The sequence below is a fragment of the Pholcus phalangioides genome, unplaced genomic scaffold (assembly GCF_987345545.1).
Source record: "Pholcus phalangioides strain wild (caught in Gottingen) unplaced genomic scaffold, Ppha-v1.0 ptg000004l_1, whole genome shotgun sequence".
Lineage (NCBI taxonomy): Eukaryota > Metazoa > Arthropoda > Arachnida > Araneae > Pholcidae > Pholcus > Pholcus phalangioides.
Window position 1 is genome coordinate 25207757 of NW_028301597.1, and position 25907 is coordinate 25233663.

The 25907-nt window shown below is 35.1% G+C and overlaps 2 protein-coding genes across 4 annotated transcripts in view; one reads left to right on the forward strand and one right to left on the reverse strand.

Annotated features, from left to right (window-relative positions):
- hyx (cell division cycle 73 hyrax) overlaps window positions 1–16942 on the forward strand; it is a 31364-nt gene extending 14422 nt beyond the window's left edge. Inside the window, exons 9-15 of the mRNA XM_089231183.1 lie at window positions 452–527; window positions 1298–1456; window positions 4424–4511; window positions 8444–8581; window positions 9713–9804; window positions 11720–11861; window positions 16516–16942. Coding sequence (XP_089087309.1) covers window positions 452–527; window positions 1298–1456; window positions 4424–4511; window positions 8444–8581; window positions 9713–9804; window positions 11720–11861; window positions 16516–16552 — 732 coding nt within the window. The 3' untranslated portion in view covers window positions 16553–16942. The remainder of the gene's footprint in view (window positions 1–451; window positions 528–1297; window positions 1457–4423; window positions 4512–8443; window positions 8582–9712; window positions 9805–11719; window positions 11862–16515) is intronic.
- Window positions 16943–20189: 3247 nt separating this feature from the next.
- LOC149086976 (dynamin-like) overlaps window positions 20190–25907 on the reverse strand; it is a 52253-nt gene continuing 46535 nt past the window's right edge. For 2 of the 3 annotated variants that reach the window (XM_089231184.1, XM_089231187.1), the window contains one exon: window positions 20190–20634. In XM_089231184.1, coding sequence (XP_089087310.1) covers window positions 20571–20634 — 64 coding nt within the window. In that variant the 3' untranslated portion in view covers window positions 20190–20570. The remainder of the gene's footprint in view (window positions 20635–25907) is intronic. The other variant, XM_089231185.1, reaches the window with a different exon arrangement.

Sequence of the window (25907 nt, forward strand, 5' to 3'; positions counted from 1 at the left end):
GTCAACAAGGGAGGGGTAAACCCAGTTTCGTCTTAACACATGGGCCTCAAGAGAAGAGGGGTCTCAGAATAACGAGAAGTTGAATGTTTCGAGAAGTTACCAGCTAGGGCCTCAGAAAAACCACTTGGCTCTGGCGCCCATGATGCTCTTAAGACGGCCCTGGGTGAACCTTCTAATGTCTTACATAGTCTTGCAGGTTGATAATAATAGCATGTAAGGGGCAAACAGGTCTGGTTTAACCTTAGCTTCAAAATGTGCAAAAAAAAAAAAAGAAAAAAAAAGAAGAGAATAATATAAACCTGAAAATCCTCATAACTATGAACAAAGTTTTTCTCATGCAAAATTGATAACAATACTGAATGATAATATCAGGATTTCAATAAGCTGCATCTACTGTTTTACAATTGATTTTCAGTTCCATGAAAATAAATAACTTTTTTTTACTTTTCAGACCACAGCAGTGCGTCCAGTGGCACAGCAGACAGTCTACAACAGATACGATCAGGAAAGATTTCGTAGTAAAGAAGGTAACTATTTAAAACTTTTTGCCCATGACTCCTAGTAAAAATTTATAGATTTCCATACAAGAAAGAATATAATAAAAAATACTGTAAAACCCTCCTTAACAACATCCCTCGGATACAGTCACTCCTCTTTTAAAAATGGCAAAATAGTTATTTCCCCCATATAATAAAAGTATGCATTTCAAACTCCTGATTTTTTTTTTTTTTTGGTTGGACAAACTTTTTTTTGTTCCACTGGTGTCTGCAAAAGAGAGGTTTCACTGTAGTGATGTGTAGGTGCAGATTTTTATACGATTAACCATAGGCTATGTAAGATTTTCTCAAATGGGGGGGGGGGGACTGCGGGGTTACGTTTTTTCCTGCAAAGTAACACTATAATCTGCTCAAGGGAGATTATAAACCCCCACCTTTGTCTATGCCAATGATTATAACTGCATTATACCTGTATGTGTAGAATTTATGTTCTTTTTGCAAGTGAATAACAAAAATATCAAGTTTAATCTCAAACTTTGTAGAGTTGTATTGAAGTTTTAATTTATTAATATTTTTCTACATATTTGCATTTGTTATTTAGAATCTCATTTCTTCCATTTGAGAAAGAAACAAAATTATTTCAATTGAGATGCATGAATCTATCATTTGCAAATTCAAATTTTTAACCTTAGAAATAGACATTGAAATTTTATGTGGTTCTCTAAAATAACCTGGTGATTTTTGCACTATATATTTTCTGCTTTGTAGTAACATTATTATTTTTTTAAATTCTCTCGCAGAAACTGAGGGCTTCAAAATTGATACTATGGGCACTTATCATGGAATGACTTTAAAGTCAGTGACTGAAGGAACACAACCTAAAAGACCTATTACTCCATTGCCTCAACAAGAGAAACCGGTTGCCACTGTTTCACCCATGAGGCAGAATACGAAAAGAGGTGAGTTTTTTTTTTATACCCATTATTGCAGCTTTTGATTTCAATTTGAGTCAATATTTTTGCTGAAATTACAATTAGTCTGAAATATTTCAGAAAAATAACCCATAGTTTCTAAGAATGAAAAACTTTTGTAATTCAGTGTAAAAGAACCTCTCTTATACAACATTAAAGGACTGAAGAAATGGTGAAGAAGAGAAGAGAGAGATGTCTTCATACAAAACACCAACTGGGGCAAAAATTGCTGTAGTTAAGGAAGGCTGCTATGACACTCCACTCAGCATTTCACACTACTAATGCGTGTTAAAAGGAATTAAAAAGTGTCTCTCTGGTGTATTGGTTAGCGCACTTGCCCGTTATGCAAGGGGACCCAGGTTCGATTCCAGAGGAGGCAAATCACTTCCAAATATCAGTTTCGGCATTAACATCCAGAAAATTCACTTTCTCAGTTTAAAGGACTGAATTCATTTCAGATTAGAAATACTTTTTATTATGAGTAAATATCTCTCTGTAAGAGGAAGGACTTTGGATATATTGAAGGTGGTTGAGCATTGTAGAAGTATTTTTGTTTCATCTGAGCATTTCTTCATACATCTAGCAAAATCAGCTCCTGAGTTCTTCACACTATTTCTTTGGTCACTGACCTATCTTATATCAGGGCTGTCTTGATACGTAGACTCACCCCAGGGTATCAGATGGTCTTATATAGTATTTATTAGAGCCTGGATGTTTCAGTGCTAAAAATGCCTTAAATAGGTACTAAAAAAAGACATTTATAATTAATGGAAGAAAGTAAAAATAATTAAATAATGAAAATCCTAGATATTAAGTGTTTGAAAACAAATTGGTTGCACTTACTATGTCTACCGTTTCAATTATAGCTTATAATAACTGCATTATTTTCAAAATAATAATTATTGCTTATAGTTAGAGATTTTTAAAAGATCAAGTCTTGTAAGTTCTCCATTCTCAAAATATCAAAGTTCTACAGAATATGGCCTCTGAAATTCATGAACAAACTTAAAACCATGCTAAAATAGGCATATTTACTGCAGAGGAAAAATTCAAAAAGGGTTTTTTTTACAAAAGAAACTTTAAAAATGAGCATTTAGGGCATTTTGCCTAAAAAAAAAACTTGCAGGCTCTTGAAATTGCTATCAATCGTTTAGTGGGCCCCCACACATTGCTAAGCCGAGGACTCAGTGATGTTGTTAAGATGACTGTGGCGTATACTTCCTCATCTCTCTCACGTGTCTTTGAAAATTCGTACATAAACACTATTTAAATTTTTTTGGAACATTCCCTTCCTCAATAAATACACACAGTTGCTTATAGTGTAATGTTTTTTTATACACATCTTTTACCCAGAAGTAAATTAGGATATTTGACAGTTTGTCAAAATCACACTGGATTATTAAATGAAAACATTTTTATCATAACATGGATGTAATATAAGTCAGTTGACTGTAATTTTCAATTATTTTTTAACTGCAAAATTTAAGTTTATTATTACTTGCAATAAAAATACTTTCAAAAATATTTTTATAGCTCGTGCAGGTATGTTTGATTAATTACTATATTAAAAAGTGTTTGTGTGTATATGAGATGTCTTTATAATCATACATGCTATACTATGTCCTCCCCCAAAGAAAATTGAGATTGTGAAGTGTTAAAGAAAAATGAATCATGAGTTTTTAAAAAAGCTTCAATAATTGATTATTGATAACATTTAAAACATTTATTTTAGCTTCAGGTAATCACCTATTTTGATCCACTTGACATTTCTTGTGATTTGTTAATTAAATGATGCTTTTTAATATTTTATATATTAAAGTGTGTGGGTGCACTGGAACTTTAGTTTACGAGCATAATTTTTGCTCTGCGAACATTTTCGTGATTCAAATCACTCGTATGTCAAAACAAATTTTTCCATAGGAAATTTGTATGAGATTCGTTCCACATTTATTCATTCCCATGAGAATGGCATAAAAACAGCATTTAATCAGTAATACAACACAATAATAGGTACAATAACAATATAATAAGTAATACTATAACACCACAAAGTTAAGCCTACTTATGGATTCATTGTTATCTGGTGGCTCACCACAATCTTTTGTGTGTTTGTGACTTAAAAATTAACCTATCCAATGGCTCTTGCTTTTGCCTCCTTTTTAGGATTTCCGGGGGAAATGGGAAATTGCATTGTCGTTGCACAGATTCATTGCACTACTTCAGCTTTGAAAAATTTTATAGAAAAGAACCACCCAAATAAAACTGAAGTAGTGCAATGAATCAACAATGAAAAATTTTATAAAAACGAACCACCCAAATATTGTTTCTCACATTTTAAACATCTTTTTTATCTCATTTAAAGTGAGTGATTCCTTCTCATTTCTCTCCTCGGATGAGATACCGTCCAGGACGATAGCGAAAACTTTATTGTTCTATTATTAAACATATTGTTTCACAACAGTTATCGATTTTGATTTTCTCAATTCAAGAATACAAAATGCCTTCTTCACTGCAGACGCAGCCATTTTGACTGATTAGTTACATGCGTTATTGCCCAAACCACTTCTCTTAGTAGTTTTACACAAATTTTATGAATACATCTACCAAACAGATAGTTATGTTCCACGTCTTTAGCATCTGAAAACTATTGCATATTTCTTTATGAATGCATTTGGTACCGATTGATCTTTAACATGTTAAATCCTTTAACATAAAACTTTGATCTTTAACATAGCATGATATATCTTCAAATATATTTTTTCTAAGTCTTATTCTATTAAGTTTCACAGCACTTTAGTTTTACATTATTAGGATTAAGAAAGCTACAATTATAAAAATAATATCTATGACACAACTTTACAAATAATATAAAAAAATGTATTTCTTGTGTTTTTTCCTTAGTTACCTGCATATATTTATCCACGTAGCATTGTTAATTGTTTTCTTTTATTTCAGTTTCAAAAACACCTATAATCATCATTCCTGCTGCCACAACTTCGCTTATCACGATGTATAATGCTAAAGATATCTTACAAGATTTTCGGTGAGAATACGTATTAACTATTCAAACTGAATTCCCAAACTTTTTCCGCCACCTGTACCTGATACAAGGCATTTCGGCAACATCATAAATTTTTGCCAGATTACTATGGAATCAGGAGATTCGAAATGACTCCAAATTACGACTAAATGAAATTTTGTCAGGGCTGGACAAATCACAAAAAAATCTAGGCACAAAAAAATTTTTACCCATAGGAAAAAAGATCCAAAATAAAATGTTTTTTTTTTTACTTTTTCCATAGCATAGTGACCCCCTTTTCATGTTGGCTACTATAAATTCCAAACATTTTGTGCTGCTCTCAGACTGCAATTTAGTAACCACATAAAAGAAATTTTAGGTTCAATATCAATTTTTTAGTTGCCATGGCCACCTGGTATTTGTCCAGCCCTGCTAGTCGGTTATCTGGACGACCATTTGAATGCTTTTTCCAATTAGCGTGATTTAGATTTATAGTATGTTACATTGATTGAAGCTTGACATTTCTATTAATGGTTGCAATTTAAATAGAAACCTCTTTTACTTATGAAACCATTTAATTTTTTTTTAAATTTAAAATGTAACTGTTTTATATCATTAAAAGTTCAGGGGATTGATACATCAGCAACATCGTCAATAGCCTTTGATCAGGCTTGGTTGTGAACTCATCTCACTAGCTGCCATCTTTTTTTTTACCTGTATCCTGCTTTGACCATATAACATTTCTACTTAGGACAATTGGCTGGTTTTTCAAATGCCAATTAACTGTCATCCAGATAACTGATTAGTACCACCAAATTTATTGGTAACACTCAATATAGTTTGTCTGTAAAATATCTTGCTGCACCCCAACCAAAAAAAATTTAAAAATAAAAAAGAAGCCAGATTCTCAGAGCCGCGAACTTCTGTATTTAGGCCGGTGATGCTGGATTTCACAAAATTTTCAAGGCAGATGTATTATAAATTAATATTGTCTGCTTTTCAATTATTGTCATCAGCATGATAAGAAGAAAACTTTGTAAGGATGGTGGCTACAGTCTGTTAATCTAAACATAAACAAGCATGGTTCATGTTGAAAGCAGATTGTTTTTTACATATATTTGATCGTTCAACAGCTGGTAGGTAATTTATTTACAGTATTTTTTTTTATTGCTCCCCATATGGATATGTTGACCATATTTTATAGCAAAAAATACTGAAAATGAGGATCCATAAATGGGAAAATATGGGGAATCACTAATTGTTGACAAAAAAAGTGTTTATTCTGGGAGAAATTTTTCAATTGTTAAAAATTGCCAATGAGTGAGAAATGAACTCCCTCTGTGAATGATTTCGTGGAAAAAAAAATTTTCAACATATCCTTTGAACATTAGAAATTAAGTAGTCAGGCAGCAAATAAGAAAAGTACAGAAATGATTAATGAAGTGAGTCATGGTCGCCTTATGTATTTGCACATTAGTTCTTATTATAGCCGTAAAAAAAATTCTTAAATGCAAAAAACTAATATAACTCAAAATATAGGTCTGGTAAATATATACTTGAACCTAATCTTTAGCTACAGTGCAGAAAGATAGCTGTTCTATTATTTCTAATTTTGTGCATGGAAAAAAATGCAGAAAATATGGGAAGCTAAACTTGGGCATAACTGCAATAAGTATGTATATATACTTAATGCCCCAATGCATTGCATATGCATTATGGGGCACTAGTGTTACCCCAATAAACAAACAACAGAAATTAGAGTTAAAGCCTTGAATTTTATGCCCCAGTTGCATAATAATAATATTTAAAATAATAATAGATTTTGTGCCAACATAAATACTGTTGGACATAATGTGTTGCTTATATGCCGAAGTGGCACCACTAGTGCAGTCTGCAACGCTGCAGCTGACCATCATGTTGACCCACCAACAGAAAGGTGACAACCCCTGGAATGTTTTTCATTTAATTGATACTGAATGATCCTTTGGCTGTAAATCAAATGAATCAAGAAACCTTGTACCTTATATGCAGGAACGGGCGTAAGTATTTTGCGTCGCGGTGTGAAAACAGCTTTGCAGTCTTCTGAAATGATTTTTCTTAATCCTCCAGTGTCTTCAGCACTCTGGCATACACCAGGTTTGCATTAACACCCGAGAACGACTATCAAACTGTGTAGTTATGGTTTTTTTTTTACACTATATTTATGGTAAAAAAAACCACTTGGCAATAAAGTTGGGGCTATCGCCCTGCAAGTAAAATTGTGATTGTGTGCCCAGGCAATTCAAGGTTGCAAACTGCTACTTTATAATCACGCTCACCCCCCCCCTGCCCCCCCAAGAGTGTTGGGCTGACAGGGTTCCAGCCTGGTTTAAGCAACAATTCGTATTAATTTTGTTTCTTCACCTTATGAATTCACTATAAAGGGGACAATGAAAAATATTTGTCCTGGGGACCAGGGTTTAAGCTACGGTCGCATTTTTCGCAAAAGGCGAAAGAAAATCGTAGAATGTGAAAGAAGTAGTAGCCATTTCCGCAAAAATGCGTATAGGATGTATGAAACGAGTAGACTTCCATCCATCAATCATTACATTAGCATTGTAGCATTTTGCTAAAGCTTTTCCCTTCATTTTTGCCTTTTTGCGAAAGGATTTTTTTTATCCAGCTTAAACCCTGCTGAGGACCCTCTCTCTGCTGCAAAATGGGGAGGCATGTCTACAATATCTGTACTCAGCGCACCAAAATGGAAGGACTGTTAGGGCTAGATGGTGGATTATCTATCCCAGAGCTGCAATTAAATACTCTTTCAGCTGGGGCAAGCATGTATTTTGTCCCCCCCCTACCCCATATGTAGTTTTAAACATGCTGTTAAAGGAAGAATTTCGTGCTCATTCCAGTCCAGCATCCAGGGGATCAACCCCACTATTTTTCTTCTTGGCTTAGAGCAGGGCCTATTTCTTGCACGGCCAAACAGGTTGCTTAGGGTTCACATATTTTCAAGGCTATGGAATTGGCAGTTTTTTTTCTATTACAGGCAGAGGTCCCTCTTCATGCCTCTGCCTCAAAGAACTCTTTCACATAAGGGGCCCCTAAAATTTAATATTTTCCCGGAGCCCAAACTCAAGAACCTGGCTGGGAGAAGGTTCTGTCGAAACCCTCGACTTATGGGTTCCCTGTCTCGACATAATTCTGAGCTATTGCTTTGCTAAGAAGTAATTTAATCAAAGCATTTTTATTCCATTTTGCGCCCTCTAAAATTTAGCAGCCTGGCGTGGCTGCACCCTTCACACCTGAAGTCTGGCCCTGCATACTGCCCCCCGATACCGAGTTGACACCAGACATTCACTTGAAGGCGGGAAGCCCTCATGAATCAAAGCACTTTTCTCTATAAGAGAAATGTTAATCCATTAAGTTCATATAGGCTCAATGACCTTTCATGTTACATAAACACAGAATTTTGGTGTTCATATTTTCTTGCTTGTAGTTTGTTTATTGTTCGTTTGCAGTTTATTCATTAATGCTGCATTGAATTTGAGAGATTTAAAGGTGAAAAAAATAGGTAGGTGATATCAAAATATGCATTCCTAATGATTAACAAGATTTGTTTCAGTTGATAAGCATCCAGTTAATTTTAATCAAAAAATCTGATTTAAATAAAAAATTGATGAACATTTTTTTTAAATCGTGATATTTTCATACCCTGCTCAGGGAGCTCAACCATAACACACACATAATCCTTGAAGTTAGGACTGAACTCCTCTTACATTTTGAACTATCATAACTCTATTAGCTAAGGTTCTTGATATCTCAAGTGACTCTGGACCCACACTCTTTCCAACAAAATCGAGGTTCTATTATACTTGAGCCAAAATTCATGGTAAAAATATTTTGTTTTCTTTGAAAAATGATTTCAATTGCTCAGTATAGGAAGCAATTTTTTCCCCTTTGTTTGTTACCAGTTATGTGGATACGGAGGGTAAGAAAAATCAAGGTTGCAAAAGAGAAAATGAAGTGCTTATTCAACGACGGAAAGAAGGTGGCTTGTCTGTGCCGTACCGTGTTATCGAGAATCCTTTGAAACTAATGGATGATGAATGGTGAGTTTAGTCTTGTTTTTTATTACATGTAATGCTTAAAATACATCTTTGATGACATGGTGCATAGAATTGATAGATAAAAGTATCACACAAACCCTGTAAATACATAAAACTGATATTTGAATAATTCAGTATATTTTTTTTTATTGCTTTATCAATAGGTATGTAAGTTGCTAAACAGTATATTTTTCAAGAATCGTAATATGTGTTTAATTTGAAGTATGGTAAACACTCATTAATTTGTGACTTTTCATGGCTGCACAACATGAATGATAGAAATACTAAATACTATAATAAAACTCTCCTTCCACCCGTGGTTCATTCTTCATTAATTTTCTGCTTTTTTGCATTAAAGCCTTGAAGTTAAGACTAAGTTAACTTAAGACTTAACCATGTCTAAAATTTGTTGAGATTACTTTTTTCAGCACTTCTCCATTATAACCATCCACTTAGTGCTTTTTTTGTCTTGGTGACCACTTCTCTGACCAATTGGCACCTTTTTCGTTTTGGCAAATTTACATTGCCAATTTGGCTCAACTTCTTTCCTGGCAAGTTTCCTCAGACTTGGTTGGGCTCTCTCATGCAACCACATTTTTCATTACTCTTCAGTTAATGTCGTACATTTTTCCCCTAGCAACGTAACATATTTCTGTTGCAACATTGAAGGTGTTGCTTGATCCAACAGAACTCTATTATTGATGTGAAGATGAAGTATCAAACGTGCAGTATCTTTGATATAGCTTTCATTTCAGTGGTGCTGGTTTACATTCGAGGATATTCCGATGAATTCTGTTAAACATTTTATATCGCAATGTTCTCACTCAATATCATGCCATGAAGCCTAAATATTGTATCAACAAGCCTAGTATCATGCCAAAGGTGTGCAGAAAGAAAATTGTAGCAAAAAGCATAGTATTGCTTCGAAATTGTGTGGAAAGAATCATGCCAAAATGTGGCAATTTGGTGTCGAAAAATGGTTGTAACAGAAAGTACCTTTTTTTGTAACTCTGAATGGAACACACATTTATTCACAGTTAAAAACTAGGCTAGCATCAATTTTATAAGAAAAGGATCACATTGCTACATGAACAACAACACAATAGAGTATTTTGATTGTTTTATGTTTTCCAGGGAAAGAGTAGTTGCAGTTTTTGTCCAAGGACCTGCATGGCAGTTCAAGGGTTGGCCATGGCATGGTAATCCTGTGGAAATATTCTCACGAAGTGAGTTTTAATGTGTATTTTCTTTTCATATATCTTTGATTGTTGGGCTGATAGCTCTCATTATGAAATTTGATGTTCCCTTTTTTTGATTATGAGAATGAAGAAGAACTTAGTCTGGCAATCAGGTTTTTATTATTTAAAGGAAAACTCTATTGAACTTTTTTTTTTCTGTATAGAGCATAGCAGTCAAGTCTAATTTCTACTCCATCTCCTGGATCCCCCAAAAATACTTATGCCTTCTAAATTTCGACCGCAATTGTAAAAAGTCCCTACTTTTGGGAAGGAGGAATTATTCTTAAAGAATTTACCAAGAAAAAATATGTTTTTTCGTTTTCAATCCCCAAAATGATATGCCGTAAGCATGATGTAAAAATTGCAAAGTGGGGGGGGGGGGGGTGCAGGAGAAAAAATTCACTAAACAGCGCAAGCATAAATTTGTCCTTTCTCCATCTGAAATTGGCGAGATGACTTGTATATAATTTGACCATATGCCCCACCAAGTCTGTGTCCCGTTTCAGGCCTGATGGCAATTTTTTTGTTGGTGTGATGTGATTTGAAAATAATAGTGACAGGTAATTTAACCTACTAAATGGCAATGATTAGTAACTTGTGTGGTGACAGCATCCACCACTGGATACTACTGTCACCACACGTCTCGATGGTGCTGCCTGCGTGATGGGGGAACTCGGCTTACGTTTTTGCCGTTCAAGCAACGCAGTCTGCTTGTATTGTCCCGTTCTTGTAGGTTCTGTAATTTTTATTATCTATAAATGCTTAATTATCCTTAAATTGCGGAGGAAGTGTTTGCCATCATAAACCATCTCATTCCTTCTACACTTGGTGCTAATCTCTGAGGGCTTGCACGATGTCACTCTTTTGCAAACGGGGAAATTTCTTTTGTTAATAAAAAGTCACTATTGCTTTCTAAAAATCCTTTTTTAAATTTATTTTTTGTTCAGAATTTGGATCTGTGCAAAAATGTATATCCGGGCCGAATTCTCATTCTGCAAAATTGGCGTCTATGGTAGAGTCCCGATAATCTGAGGTGAATTGGGACAGACACCACCTCGGATAAATGAAAACTCAGATTATCCAAAAAGTGATGGAAAAATTACTGTTTATAAGGGGGGGGGGCACCTACTCTTACCTGTTATGTCCTTAGTGCATTCATTACACAAGTGCCAAGATCCATGGCCTCTTTATAAGTCAAAATGACAAGCTTGAGGACCCGAGAGCTCAATATGAATGGTTTCTTTTCTTTTTTGAACTATGAATATGAACTATAATTTAATATAGAGAGGAGTGCCTTATGGATCAAGACACCCCCCCCCCCCCCCAGTTCTTAAGACTGAAATTGGACACTGTAGCCCAGGTCGATAAGATACTGGCCTAAAGTGCCAAAGGATGTTTAGAGGTGTTGCGAGTTCGATACCCAGTTCGTCCTTGTCAGAAAACTTTCCTGACACAGGGGCACAACAAAAAAGGCGACATGACCACAGAAAAAATTGCTATCGCAGGGAGTCCCCCATCGAGGGAGTGGCGCACCAACCTCTCGATGAGTATTAAAAAAAAAAACCTGCTGTTCGGAATCGGCAATAAATAGTAGGTCCCGGTCTAAGTGTGCAGAAAATCACTGTGATGCTTTGTCGCACCACGACAAAAATGATCAAATTAAGATTGAAATTACTCGTATTGTGGTAGGACAAAATGAAAGAAAACTTGTTATTGGTAGTAAACAGAGAGGCTTTGAAAAGGAATTTTGAATAATCCTAGCACCTCAACGTTTTCAGACTACTGTCATTTTTTTCCATATTGGTGGATTTCAAGTGGAAGTAATCACAATGCTGTATTTTTATTTATATTATTCTGTCTTTTCATCAGACGCACGTTTATATTTTATGCCTTTTAATTGTAGTTAAAGCATTCCATCTGAAGTGGGACGAAATGAAACTGGATGCAAATGTTGGCAAATGGGCTGTCCATGTAATCCAACTGAGCAGGAATAAGCGACATCTTGATAGAGCAAATTTGCTTCGATTCTGGGAAATCCTTGACAGGTATGACAGAGTTAAATTTTTTTTTTGGAAATTTTTGTTGTGTAAATGATTATTGAATGGTTGGGGCTGCTTTGTATCATGAATTTGCATCACTGATAACTGCATCAGTCCAGTTGTTTGATAAACTGCACAAATACAATAGGATTCTGATTATCCTTACCTTAGTTAACAAAGTTTTGGGTTATCTTAGGTACTTTTCATAAATTCATTTTGAAAATTAGGTGCAAAGTAAAACGATGTGCTAAACATCTAGAATCGCGGCAAACTTGTTCAGAGAAAAAAATTCTTGAATATCTTTATTATAAAAATCTATCGAAATTGATTGAATGCATAATGACTATGATCCTTATTAAACCTTGCTTTTCTTGGCATGCCAGGAACAGAGCAGTCCCCAGCATTCAAAAATCTGGTGTCCCTTGAGTTTGGAGGCATGCCAGCTAATGCAGTGAATACAGTATTCATTTAATTTATTGCCAAAATTCTAAAAAGGTCTGGAATAACTGAGGTTTCAAAGTTAGGTCCAATCCACATTTAGCTTGGATAATCGGGATCCTACTGTAATCTGAAATACAAGGTGTTCTGTTATTGGAACAACAAACTCAGAGGGTTGGCAAGAGGTGTTAGTAGGCATCAAGAGGAACAAAAATTGCAATGGAATGTGGTGTCCAACCACGTTGAGAGGGTGAAAATCGTGAAAATTGCATGCAGGCTCTGAGACAAAAGTTGGATGTCAGTTGATCGCTAAATGCGTTAGTGAGTCCGCTCACCATATCTGATGTAAGCAGCATTGCAAAACGCATGCGCTGGGGTAGGATCATGCACTGCGGACAGTGTAAATTAGCGCTATTGCAGTAGTAAGCATGTGTAGCAGTTAGTTGTTTGTTTCAATGAGTATCGTGATGGCTGACCACACGAATGAGGAATACGCTGATGTGCATCTGATTTATGGTCGAGCAGATGGCAATGGGTGCTTAGCACAATGAATGTACCAACAGCAATATCCAATGAGGCATTGTCCACACCACACTACCTTCGCCACGATCGATCAACTACTATGGGAGAGGGGGAACCTTCCACCCAGCATGGGGTGGTGCAGGGAGTGCAATGTATGCACTCCTCAAATGGAAGAAACCGTGCTGTGCAACAGTTTGCCAATTTCCCGTTGACAAGTACACGAGCAGTTGTGTTCAGCATGACCTCAAAACCTGTATGTGTTATTTGTAATTTACACCCTCTCAACGTGGTCCATTTGCAATTTTTCCCTCATTTCAATTTTTGTTCCTTTTGTTGTGTACTGACATGTCAGAGAACACATCTGAGTTTGTTGGTCCACTAACAGAACACCCTGTATATAAAATAGTTGGATGCTTACTTTCTGTATTTGTGAAATGAAAATTTTTTCTCTTTTTTTTCCTGTATTGTAAATCGTCAATGAGTGATTCAGCAGCTTACTGACGTTATCAGATTGATTGACGTTATCAGAACTGATGATGATTCTCATCATCAGTTCATGATGATGAGAATCAATTTATGACAAAGAAGAAATTCTATTTCATGTAGCTAACACGAATGCACACCTTCCATCAATTTGCTTATAATAAAATTTCTTCCAAAAATAAAAAATGGTTTGACAATGTGACTCTTCGAATAATTTTGAAAAGGTGAGAATCCATATTTAATCATTATTTAGTTTGCTGGTATTCAACGATATAATTCGTGTGAGAAGGTATTTATATATGGTACATTAACACTGCATCAGAGAGCATAACACTGCATGTGAGAGATTGCTACCACTTGCAGACACAAAATGGTTTACTTATCGTGTTATGTGTATTTAGATATTATTAAACACCTCTAAGGTATGAGATGGAACCTTTTTGCAGGCCACACTTGGGTGGAGGTTGTGCACTTCCGCGTTGCATCATGAATTCACCCCTTGAGTCTGATGATTAAGGCAGACTTGAATACAGTTGTGTGAACATGGAATCACAATCTATGAAATTAATTCTTGATTTATTTGAGTTGTTGAGAAATGGTAGTATTTCATGGCCGAAGATTATAAAATTATTACAACTTTTCATGCAGTGATAGTCATTTTAATGACATATGTTTTGTCTGCCACTGTGGTAGATATCCTCAGTGTAGAAGATGGTATTCATAGAGACCATGTGACCACCTTGGATAACTGACTGGATAGGCGGAGAAATTTATAAAGTTTGTGTGACAGTGTGGCTCCTGATCAGCTGGGTGAGGTTCTAGGGTTTTTGACAAATAAACGACACTTCCAATATCATTCACTTTTTGTGATCAGACAGTGGGTATTACAATTGAGACCTCAAATTTTTTGTTTCAAATTGTGGATGCCAACAGGCTTTTGATGAATACTGCAGAGAAGTTCAATGAGAAAATAACCATGATTGCTATTTTAAAATTGTTACCATGTCATTTAAAATTGCGAAAACAATTTGAAAATTTCGAACAATTTCATTGCATTGTGATCTGCAGCACTTACCAAACAATTCAAGTAACCTGCGACTATTGAAGTAGAGCATCCCTGCTATAAACAATCAATAAAAGAACTTGATAATTAACTCTAATTTTTCCTTGAACATCGAATAGTTTCGGAATTGATGAAAAATTATTCTAAAATAAATGAAATAATTCCAGAATTGGTGAAAATTCATAATTACTGAGAGAAATAACTTTTGAATTTTAGAAATAAACTGATTTCAAAATTAGTGAAAAAAAAATAACTTACAAAATTATCTATTTTTCTCATTGATGTAAACTGAAGAGCCAAAAAAACTGGTACAGGCATGCATATGCAAATAAAGAGATATGGAACCAATCAGAGTACGGCGCTGCGGTCGGCAACGCCTATATAACACAACAAGTGTCTGACATAGTTGTTAGATCGGTTACTGCTGCTACAATGGCAGGTTATCGAGATTTAAGTGAGTTTGAACGTGGTGTTATAGTCTGCGCACGAGAGATGGGACATAGTATCTCCGAGGTAGCGATGAAATTTGGATTTTCACGTACGACCATTTCACGAGTGTACCGTGAATATCTGGAATCTGGTAAAAAATTAAATATACAACATCGCTGCGGCCGGAAAAAGATCATGAAAGAACAGGACCAACGACGATTGACGAGAATCATTAAACGTGACAGACGTGCAACCCTTCCCCAAATTGCTGCAGATTTCAATGCTGGGCCATCAACAAGTGTCAGCGTGCGAACCATTCAACGAAACATCATCGATATGGGCTTTTGGAGCCGAAGGCCCACTCGTGTACCCTTGATGACTGCACGACACAAAGCTTTACGCCTCGCCTGGACCCGACAACACCGACATTGGACTGTTGAGGACTGGAAACACGTTGCCTGGTCTGACGAGTCTCGGTTCCAATTGCTTCGAGCTGATGGACGTGTACGGGTATGGAGACAACCTCATGAATCCATGGACCCTACATTTAAACAGGGGACTGTTCAAGCTGGTGGAGGCTCTGTGATGGTATGGGGCGTGTGCAGTTGGCATGATATGGGACCCCTGATATGTCTAGATACGACTCTGACAGGTGACAGGTACGTAAGCATCCTGTCTGATCACCTGCACCCATTCATGTCCATTGTGCATTCCGACGGACTTGGACAATTTCAGCAGGACAATGCGACACCCCACACGTCCAGAATTGCTACAGAGTGGCTCCAGGAACACTCTTCTGACTATAGACACTTCCTCTGGCCACTTAAATCCCCAGACATGAACATTATTGAACATATCAGGGATGCCTTGCAACGTGCTGTTCATAAGAGATCTCCACCCCCTCTTACTCCTACGGATTTATGGACAGCTCTGCATGATTCATGGTGTCAATTACCTCCAGCACTACTTCAGACATTAGTCGAGTCCATGCTACGTCGTGTTGCGTCACTTCTACAGGCTCGCGGGGACCCTACACGATATTAGGCAGGTGTACCAGTTTTTTTGGCTCTTCAGTGTATATAATTTCTGATAGAAATTATTTCACGATCAATAAAAAAGTGATCAATAAAAAAGTAATTGTATTATTACTGAAAGAAATGATTTTGAGGTATATTGAGAAGGAAAATAATTCTGAAATTACCAAAGTAATCATTTCAAGTGATTTCAGATTAAAATTAATCTCCAGAATTAATTGAATCAGTAATTATGCAAAAAAAAATTCAGAATTGGTGAAAAAAAATATTTCAGAACAAAAATAATTGAAAATTTTTTTTTGTTCTGAAATAATTTTTTTAAATTGAATTTTTTTTGGCCCTGTTTAACTCGGGGGATCCCGTTGGGCCCCTTCCATCAAGATGTCACTAAATTACATGAATTGGTGGCCTGCGGGCTCCATGGGAATTTCAATTTGGCCCGCCGTGTCTGAAAGGTTGAAGACCCCAGTGATAATCACTAGTCACTGCCATGGTTTTTTCTTTTCTAATCATCATGGATCACGATTTTATCATTTGTCAAAATCAAAGACATTCTAGCAATTATGCATCTAATAGAAATGGCTTGATAAAAAAATAATAAATCTGCTCTTCATGATTCCTCTCGAAAACCAGTTTTTCAAAAATAATGAACTTAGATAAGATTCAGAATAATTTTCTCTTTTTTCCTCAGTTACATGGTGAAACACAAGCCGAACCTTCGTTTCTAATGTCTTCTGGAAAGGAATTTCTGTGACTGATTTTGAGATTTTCAACTGATGATTCTGTGAAAAGAATGGAGGGGGAAGAGAAACAGGAAACTACCAACGTGTATTCAGATGAATATGATAGGTAATATTTTATGTGAAAATTCTGCTTGGACGATATTTTTGTCGTTTTTTTTAGTGTACGATTCCCTTTCCTAATAGAATACTCAGTTGCTGTGTATGTATATGTGTACATATGTGCGATTTTGCCTGACTTTCGACTATACTTTCGAAATCTTATCCCACATTACTTCATTGTCCAACTAAACTCACGTGTTTTATTTTGTAAATCTGTAACTCTGCAAGTCTTTGACTTGGTTATTTGTAAATAAATTACAAATAAGACCGTCTCAATTTCTGTTGCTTATGTATTGCTGTCTTTTGAGTGAAAGGTGATGGTAACTCAGAAATATTTCCCAATTATTTATTTTGTATTGTACTTGCATATGTGTCAAGCCAATGTCTGAAAAGCCAAAGCAGTCTAGCTTCTTGTGTATCAAATGTTATATATCTTGTGTCTCTAGGCTGATTTTTGAACTGACGAGACTTAGACATAAGACTAAGTCTTGACAAACTTAGGCTTTAACATGCACAAATGTATTGATTACACTAGACAACAAATTTTGACAAAACTTCTGTTCCTGAATAAAAATAGTAATTTATGTTATTCGGTGTGCTAAACATGACCATAGAAAAGATGGATTGGCCATAGATTCCTCTGAAATTGCACATATAACAACAATATACTACATCGAAACTACTCAAATACAGTAAAACCTAGTTAAGTCATCACTCTAGTTAAGTCGTCATTTTTCTTCAGGCCCTTCCACCTCTCATAGACAACAATGTTATTAAACCCTTGTTTACTCGTCGCTAATTTCGATTAACTCGTCACTATGAAAAAATTTGAGAAAGTGGAACAGACTATTTTTATGGCTCCCATTAAAAAAAGAGCTTGTTAACAGCATTGCCATATGCTTAAAAGTCACCATAAAATCCTATATACCCAAATGGAACAGTTTAAGTAATGAAAGTTACGCTGGGAAGTTCATTTGCCGACTAAGGTTTTTGGAACGTTGAAGACTGTTCAAGCTAGATCTCATTTCTGCATGGGCTCTACTGGAGAAACCACGAGACACCCAGGCTCTGTCGCAAGAAGCAACGTAAGCACTCTTCCCCCCCCCCCCCCCCGGGCATCTCCGGCAAAACCAAAATTTATTGATACGTCAAAGATTACACATAGTGCAAGGAAATCAAAAATTATTTAAATCGAAGAATCAAATTAAGTCAAAGTGCAATGGCCACGGATAATAAATAATCATAGAAAGCATCGGCTCTACTAATTTAGGGCTTGAAATTTAAACAAAATATCTTTGTTGAAAAAATTAGACGTCCTTTCCCAAGTTGAGGTTTTATGTTTACTTTTCCCTACCCAGGGCCCCTCCACGTTGGAATTACTTTGTAGTTGTATCATGAACTACTGATGCAGAATTAAAATACTAAAATTAAATTTTTTTGATGTCTATGTAAAATTAATGTCCAATAGAGAGTTCTATTATGAAGAAAAGCTACTTATATAGCTTTAGACTAACAGTTGCTCTGTTAAATTAAAAATTACTAGTATAAATCAAAGTGTACAGTACATTTTATCACTATAATTTAAGTAATAAGAGATAAAAAAAAGGTAAAAAATTGCTAATATTTATTTATTTCGCGATCTATAAATTTTATTAATATTGTTATTTTGATTCATACTTTAATAAATTTCATATTAATTTAAATTTATACGACTTTCACAACATTGCACATTGAAACTGACGGCACTCCACTTAAGTCGTCATAATTTTTCAGTAACTTGAGGTGACGACTTATCGAGGTTTTACTGTATATAGAAATTTCACCAATATATAGAAGCACAAGTTAATATACTAAAATATTTAAAATTATATTTAATTAAGGTTAGAATTATAATTAATCAAGATTAGAATTATAATTAATCAAGATTAGAATTATAATTAATTAAGATTAGAATTATAATTAATTAAAAATTATATATTTAAAATTAAAATATACTAAAATTTCCTCTAATGGCCACCTTCAAACAATGGACAAATTTTGTTGGAATGGAATGCATCCCATTGACCTAGCATTACAAGTAACCTCCGAACAACAGCCACTTTAAAAAATACACATATCACTATTAGAAAAATAATTTTCAAGCTTATTTTCAAGGGAATTTTTTTTCACCCTTAAACTCTATTGAGGAAAAAAATATGTATGTTTTCTTTTTGGGTATAAACACTAGATGGGTACATTAAAGGCAATAGAGGGTCTTAAGTGATCTATAGTTGTGCCACAGGCGAAAGTAAATGATCTTTGAATGCCCACGGGCCATTTAATTGATCTGTTAGTGGGAATGTGCAGCAGGTCACTTAAGTGATCTGAGAATGTGCAGCTTAGTTCATTCTTACTGAATCAGGTTTGAGATCATGTGCACATATCAGATGACTCCGAAGGTCACATTTGGACAACGCATCATGGGTTGAGCATGTATGGTCTAGTTCAGTGGTTCTCAACTTTTTTTGACTTGCGGACCCCTTACAAGTAAAAAAATTCTATGGCGGAGCTCGCAGGCCAATTTTTAAATTATTCATCGAAGTTAGTGATTTATTTTTACTATTTAAAAATATTTTTCTTTAAATTGTACTGTCGTTTTTTTATATTTTCCTCGTGCTTCCACAGAGTCCTTGGAGAGTGCACAAGGATCCCTAAGGGCTCCGTGGAGCACCAGTTGAGAATCGCTGGTCTAGTTGATTGTGGGTGGGAATAAAAGACTTATTTGGGGTTGCTGGTACACCATCTTGGTCACATTTTTTCTCACCAAGTCGTTTCTATTGTGTTCTAGCTCAGCAACACTAGCCTAAATTTTAGGATATCAAAATAGCACTTAAAATAGTGCTTATAGAAAGATAGATTAACAGAGCAGTTAGAACTAAATGCTTGGTCAGACAGGGTAGGCTACCCTTTTAATGTGGAAGAAGAGTTTAAAGAGTGAAATTTGGGCCCCCTCTCCCATCTGGTCTGGTGAAAAATCGATTAACAGAGCAATTAGAACTAGATGCTTGGTCAGCCAGGGTGAGGACACCCCTTTTGTAATGTGGAAGAGTTTAAAGAGTGAAATTTGGGTTCCCGTCTGGTACCTGAATGAATGATATAATTATTGCAATGAATTACAGAACGGATTATCAATTCACATGTTATACAGATCACAAATTTTAGTATTTTTTCAGAAATAAAATCACTATTCCCAATGGCTACCACATTTTCATGGTAACGCTCTTAAAAAACTTTTTACCATTTAACATAGTAATATCTCATGGCCAACAAAACCTTTTCCATGGTGATATTATTGTACAGTTGGTCAAAACCTTTCGGAATTATATATTTTTATACAAGACAATTTCATTGTTGTCCAGTGTAATAAAAATGCTTCATATCAAGGTATAAAAGAATCTGTCAAAAAAAAAGAAATTTATCATGAAAAAATTTTTTTTTTATTCTAATAAATATCGAAAGTTTATTTAAAAGTACATAAAAAGTGTTAAAAACTCTAAGGAAATTTATTTCAACCATTTGTTTGACAGAAAAATTTTCATCAAATTCACATTTAAAAAAACTTAACAACTTTCTTTACATGCATATCTATATTTACATAAATAAAACTTAGCCAGCATTTGAAAATATGAATTTTCGAGAAAAAAAACTGGAATTTTCATAGAAAATGAAGAAGATGGCATGACTTATTTTATGCTATAAGAGCGAGAGAAAATTTTGTCATGAAACGAGTACTCGGACATTCACAACATACATAAATGCTAGATTTTAGCTCATCATAAATTTTCTTTCCATTGTGCTCGATTAACACTCACTTTTTGACACTTGGAACATTGCACAAAGAACCATAATTTTTTTTCTACCCCTGCTAAAATAGTTTACCATTTTGAGGCCTGTCTGGTAGTCTAGGTGGTATTGTAGGCGTTGCTCGTCTGAAAAATATGGGAAATAAAATTCTGTAGGTATATTATAGAACAAAAAGAATATGTTAATTTATTATCTGAAATAGAAAACAATCACATGTAAAAAGAAAATTTTCTGGTTTCTACCGAGCCTTATTCCCCAGGATAAATTAATTTTAAAGGAAAATAATGGAAATGAGCATAGCTGTGATGGGGCCCTCTGCAAAACTATGCTTTGTTACTTTCAGGAAAAGCATGGGAACTTCATTCTCGTCAGGCATAGCAATATGCACTATTATAGTTGTCTAACATATATCTGATTATGAAGATGATAGAAGTTATCAGCAGTGCTACTTTTAAAAGTTATGCATTACTTGCAATTCAAATATGAAGATTCGCAATGTAATACTTGTACAAAATTTATTTTTTTATGATCATAGTAATGGACAATTTTAACCCTTTCTGCAGCTTTTAAAATTTCCCTGACCCACATTATAACTGCCACAGTGGAAATCAGCAAACCCTCTGTAAGATGTTACATCTTTTTTCCAAGAAATATTTTCTTCCGATATCATGTAGGTGATAATGCTTTTCCCCCAACTGTAAGAATAATATTTGAAAAAAAGACCAAGAGGAAGGGAGATACTCAGTATTTTTATATGCAGGGTGTTCTGTTAATGGGCCGACAAACTCAGAGGGTTGTGAGTAGGCATCAAGTGGAACAAAAAATACAATGGAACATGGTGTCGCAAACCATGCTAAGAGGATGAAAATCGCAAAAAACGCATGATACAGGCTCTGACTCCAGAGGAGGCAAAAGGTGGATGCCAAATGATTGCTTGTCATTCCAGCGTGATGCCAAAACCTGCATGTTTTTTTTGCGATTTTCACCTTCTCAACGTGGTTTGTGACACCATGTTCCATCGCAATTTTTGTTCCTCTTGATGCCTACTAACAACCCTCTGAGTTTGTCGATCCATTAACAGAACACCCTGCATTTATATTCCTACAATCTCCTGGAGGGTAGGAAAAAACACTGTCTTTCTGTTATAAAAATTAGAACAAAAGTTGACTCCACGCACTGGCAGTTCATCTGACAGGTTGGAGAGGATGGAAAACATGTTACAGTTGATAGTTGATTTTACAAATCTCCAATTAACAAACTATTTCTCTCATCCGTAAAAACGAGAGTCGACTATATTAGGTAAAGCCAAGTTACATTTGAGGGTTTTAACCCTTTAATTGGCAAGTATTGAAATATCCAGAAGAGAAAAATTTTGAGGGGTTAAATATTAAGTAAATGAGGTACCCTGAATACTATTACATGACAAAAAAATTGTGAATATTTAAAAAAATATATATGGGATGTTGTACACACCATATTTGGTTTACATTGATTTTGAATAGTATAAAAATATCATTTACTGTTTGGCAATTTACTTTCAACTATCATTATTAAAAGAATGCACAGCAATATATCTCCTTTACATGTGGGTGTTTCCCTTTAAAATAGAAGAGTAAAAAATTGTTCTTGCTTGACTTGTCAGGAACCCTAAAACAGAATTTATATTAAAATTGGAATGTATGCTGCAGAACAATCTTGGGAAGAATTTTGAGAAGAGTATTATGTGGAAATTTTCATTGCAGAGAAACAATTCCAGTCAGCCGAAGGGCTCGTTGCAGAACAATGAGAAACATTCTGCTTTGGGGGTCAAGAAACAGGAGACGTGTGTACCTTTGAGCCATTCTCCTGGTAATTGTAGAAATTTCATTAACAACTCACAAGTAGAAATCATATGCTTTAGAAGTTGCTTAGGAGCATCAATGTTGAAATGAGCTCAAAATATACAATCCCTTTATTTGAAAAATATAAAAGACACTCATGTTGTGTGTGCTTGACAGCAACACTGCTAAATAAAGGGTAAAGAAAGCAAGATATCTCATAATTTTGGAAAAAACAAGCAAGGCATCAAATTAGGCTAGATATCTTGGCGCTGTAAGGGTTAATTTTTCCCATGAGTGTATCAACTTTTCTTTTTGTTGATTTTTCTTTGCTGCTGCTTGTTGCTCATGAACGATCTTGTCTGCAGAAATCATAATAAACTACTGTAGTGTTCTTCAACTACTGGTACATGAAACATTTTGCCTGATTAATAAAGTTGCTGAATAATTTTAGATTTGATAAACATCTTACTGTCTTTATATTCGTCTTTATTTCTGTCTAGCAAGACAGTATAAATTGTTTCTCCCTTTTTTCCCGGTCCGCAAACTGCACCTCTAATTTACTTTATGCCAGTCCGTAAATTACTTTTCCTATTAATTTATCTTTAAGTGGCTCACAAATCATTCCTCAAATTTACTTTTTTTTTGCCTGTCTAAAAATTGTTTCTCCCATGCATTTATTTTCTGCCAATCCGTAAATTATTTCTCCCATTTATTTTTGTGAGTTCACAAGTTACTTCTCCCCCATAGGCACCAGAACCAGGGAAATGGGTTGTTTGAGTGCCCTACCTCCGATAATTAATGAATATACAATGCCATGCAACACGCTTCCCTTCCTCCTGCACAAGAGCTTTAGCCATTGTATATACAGGACAACTGGCACCCCCCCCCCCCCATTCAGTGTTTTTTCGTTTCATGCCTCTGTTTCTATTTATTTTATTTTTTGCTGGTTCCGCAAATTAGTTCTCTAATTTGCTTATTTTTTCCTTAAAATATTTATCTCATTTATTGTTTTTTTTGCCAGTCCACAAATTTTCCTATTTTCGGCAGTCCATGAAATTGTTCAACTTCTTTCAGATACTTGTAAAAAGGTTGAAGATCACTGGACTATGATACTGTCTCTCAAAAAATAAGATTAAGAGTAACATTCACACATATCTCGTAGCCGATTTTAGAAGTCTGGCCACTTCACATTTTTCCCTCTGAAATACACCAAGAATCCAGACCAGATGTTTCCAAAGTTTTAGTTCATGCAGCATCCTTTGATGGTTACAAGACCATTGCTACCCAACTGAACCTGAAGAACCAGATACATTCAGTATCATATCACTTATGCAATTTTGACCCAACTGTTGAACCCAAATAAGCATAAATATTTCCTTGATATATTATTTACTACAAAACCAAAGAAACATTCGACAACACTTTTTTTGACACTCTTGCGGAAACCTATGGGTAGTAGTTGAAAAACAATAATTTAGACCACTTCTGGCGTTAACCATCCTATTCGTAACTTTAGGCACAGTATATATTTAACATTTTATAGGCCACTCATGTTGGAAGAAATCGAAGTTCTTAAAATGTTGAATATATCAATAGATTTTTTTAACCCCGGCCTTTTTTGTAGCAAAATCTTGGTTAAGGCTCAATTTACGTTGGGTGAGTAAAGTATCTGGTGAGCGAATCAGTTTCAAACTAGCCCAGTGAGTTTCACTTACGACTAGTAAAATCGCTCACTTGAAGAGGAAGCACAATTCATTTTCCCCTTTTTTTCTTGTTGCCCCTCTTTCTTTCGTTGCGAGCCGAAGCGATAGGGATAAAAAGTAGCCACACCCATATTGCTCCAGGGAGATAACAAAAACGCTGACAAGTAGCCCACTCTTCTATTTTACTCCCACTAGCAGAGTGAGCACTGTGGATTTACGAGATAACGTTATTACTCATTTTAGTAGCAGCGACAATCCAGTAACTAGGCTGGGACAATTGGGGCAATGCCCTAAGGTCTCGAGCTAAATAGGTAGGAGTGGGGGGGGGCACAAAAAAATTTCCACTTATTTTATTTTGACAGTTTCTTGTTTGAAATAATCTGCAAAATAAGAGGAGGAGAGGGAGGAAAACAAACTAAAGAGATGGGATGAATATTTAGTTACTATTAGGCCTTTTTGCCAAATATTCAGTTTGACCAAATATTCAATCATATCCCCCCCCCCCCCCTCCAAACTAATCTTAAAAAAATTATATCACCTCTTAACTGGCATGGTGGGGTCATTTTGATCTCACGTATTCTTCATCTTGTCACCCCTTGAGAAAGAAATGCATCTGGACCATCTTATTTTCAGTACAACCTTTCAAGCTAGTTGTTTACACGTGTTTGAAAAACTTATATTCTTTTTTTCCTTATATGATTGATCAAAGTTTCCATGGGTCAAAATGACCCCCACTACACCCCATTTGCGTCTTTTTTTGTCTGACGGCCAGAGTGTTCAGATAGAAATGGCATATTGGGAGAATGCCCGTTTTTTCAAAAACTGTTTCAAATTAACCGTGAAACATCGGATATCCGAGGTTAGTGTGAGAATAGTGTGTTAGTGAATTGCACATAAGATCTGTGTGATCAGCATGTCATGGTGTTGTTTGCAAATACTGTGTTCCCGACCTAGAATAAGACTAATTTTGGTGCTTGTGAAAATATAGTAAACATTTTAATTTGTAAATTTTATTTTCTGAGTATATGGGCTATGAACATTTAAAGAGGAAAATGAGATGCAAATTTTATGATTTACAGGTGGAGTAAATATTAATATGGTTGAATTTTTCTTAATTGAATGCAAAATTATAGCAAGTGTTGAAAAAAAATTGATTCTTTAAAATCAATTGTTACATGTATTATTATATTATTTGATATCATCGTTAAATTTTATTTTCAATATCATGGAAATAAAAATCTTTCAATTACCAGTTTTTTTAGTATTCAAATAGAAAATTGTACAATTAAAATTGAATTTCAATCATTTTCAATTAAAAATTTACCAATTTTATTTATAATTTAAATTTTTAAGAAAATTGATATTCCGCCAAAATATTAACTGAATATTCAGTATTTGATCAAATCACTATTGAATAGTTGCCTAGTCTCCCGAATTTTAGCTTCATCTCTCGACCTCCCTAAAAGTTCTTAAATCTCCCGAATTTTTTCTAAAATCACAAAAAATCATTAATTGTCTCGAAACATTCCTTACTTCATTTAAAAAGAATCCCCACTTCTGAAAACAATCCCTAAGGAATTTCTTGTGGGGCAAAAAGTCTTTTGCCTCTGTTTTTTTTCCCCCTTTTGGAATGACGTCACACGTTGTAAATGGGGGTAGTGGGAAATTCCGTTTTTAAGGAAGTTTTACAAACCCAAGAAAAGTTGTTTGTCTTGTCATGCAGGGATATAGCGTAGCAGCCAGTAGTCCTGGATAATAATTGCAGATTGTAGTGCGCATACGGTCAAAACTTCCTCTTTTGTTGAAGTTGCGTGCGATAACAAAACATGAATACTGATAAACAAAAAAATATTTAATCAATTTTAAAGATACTCA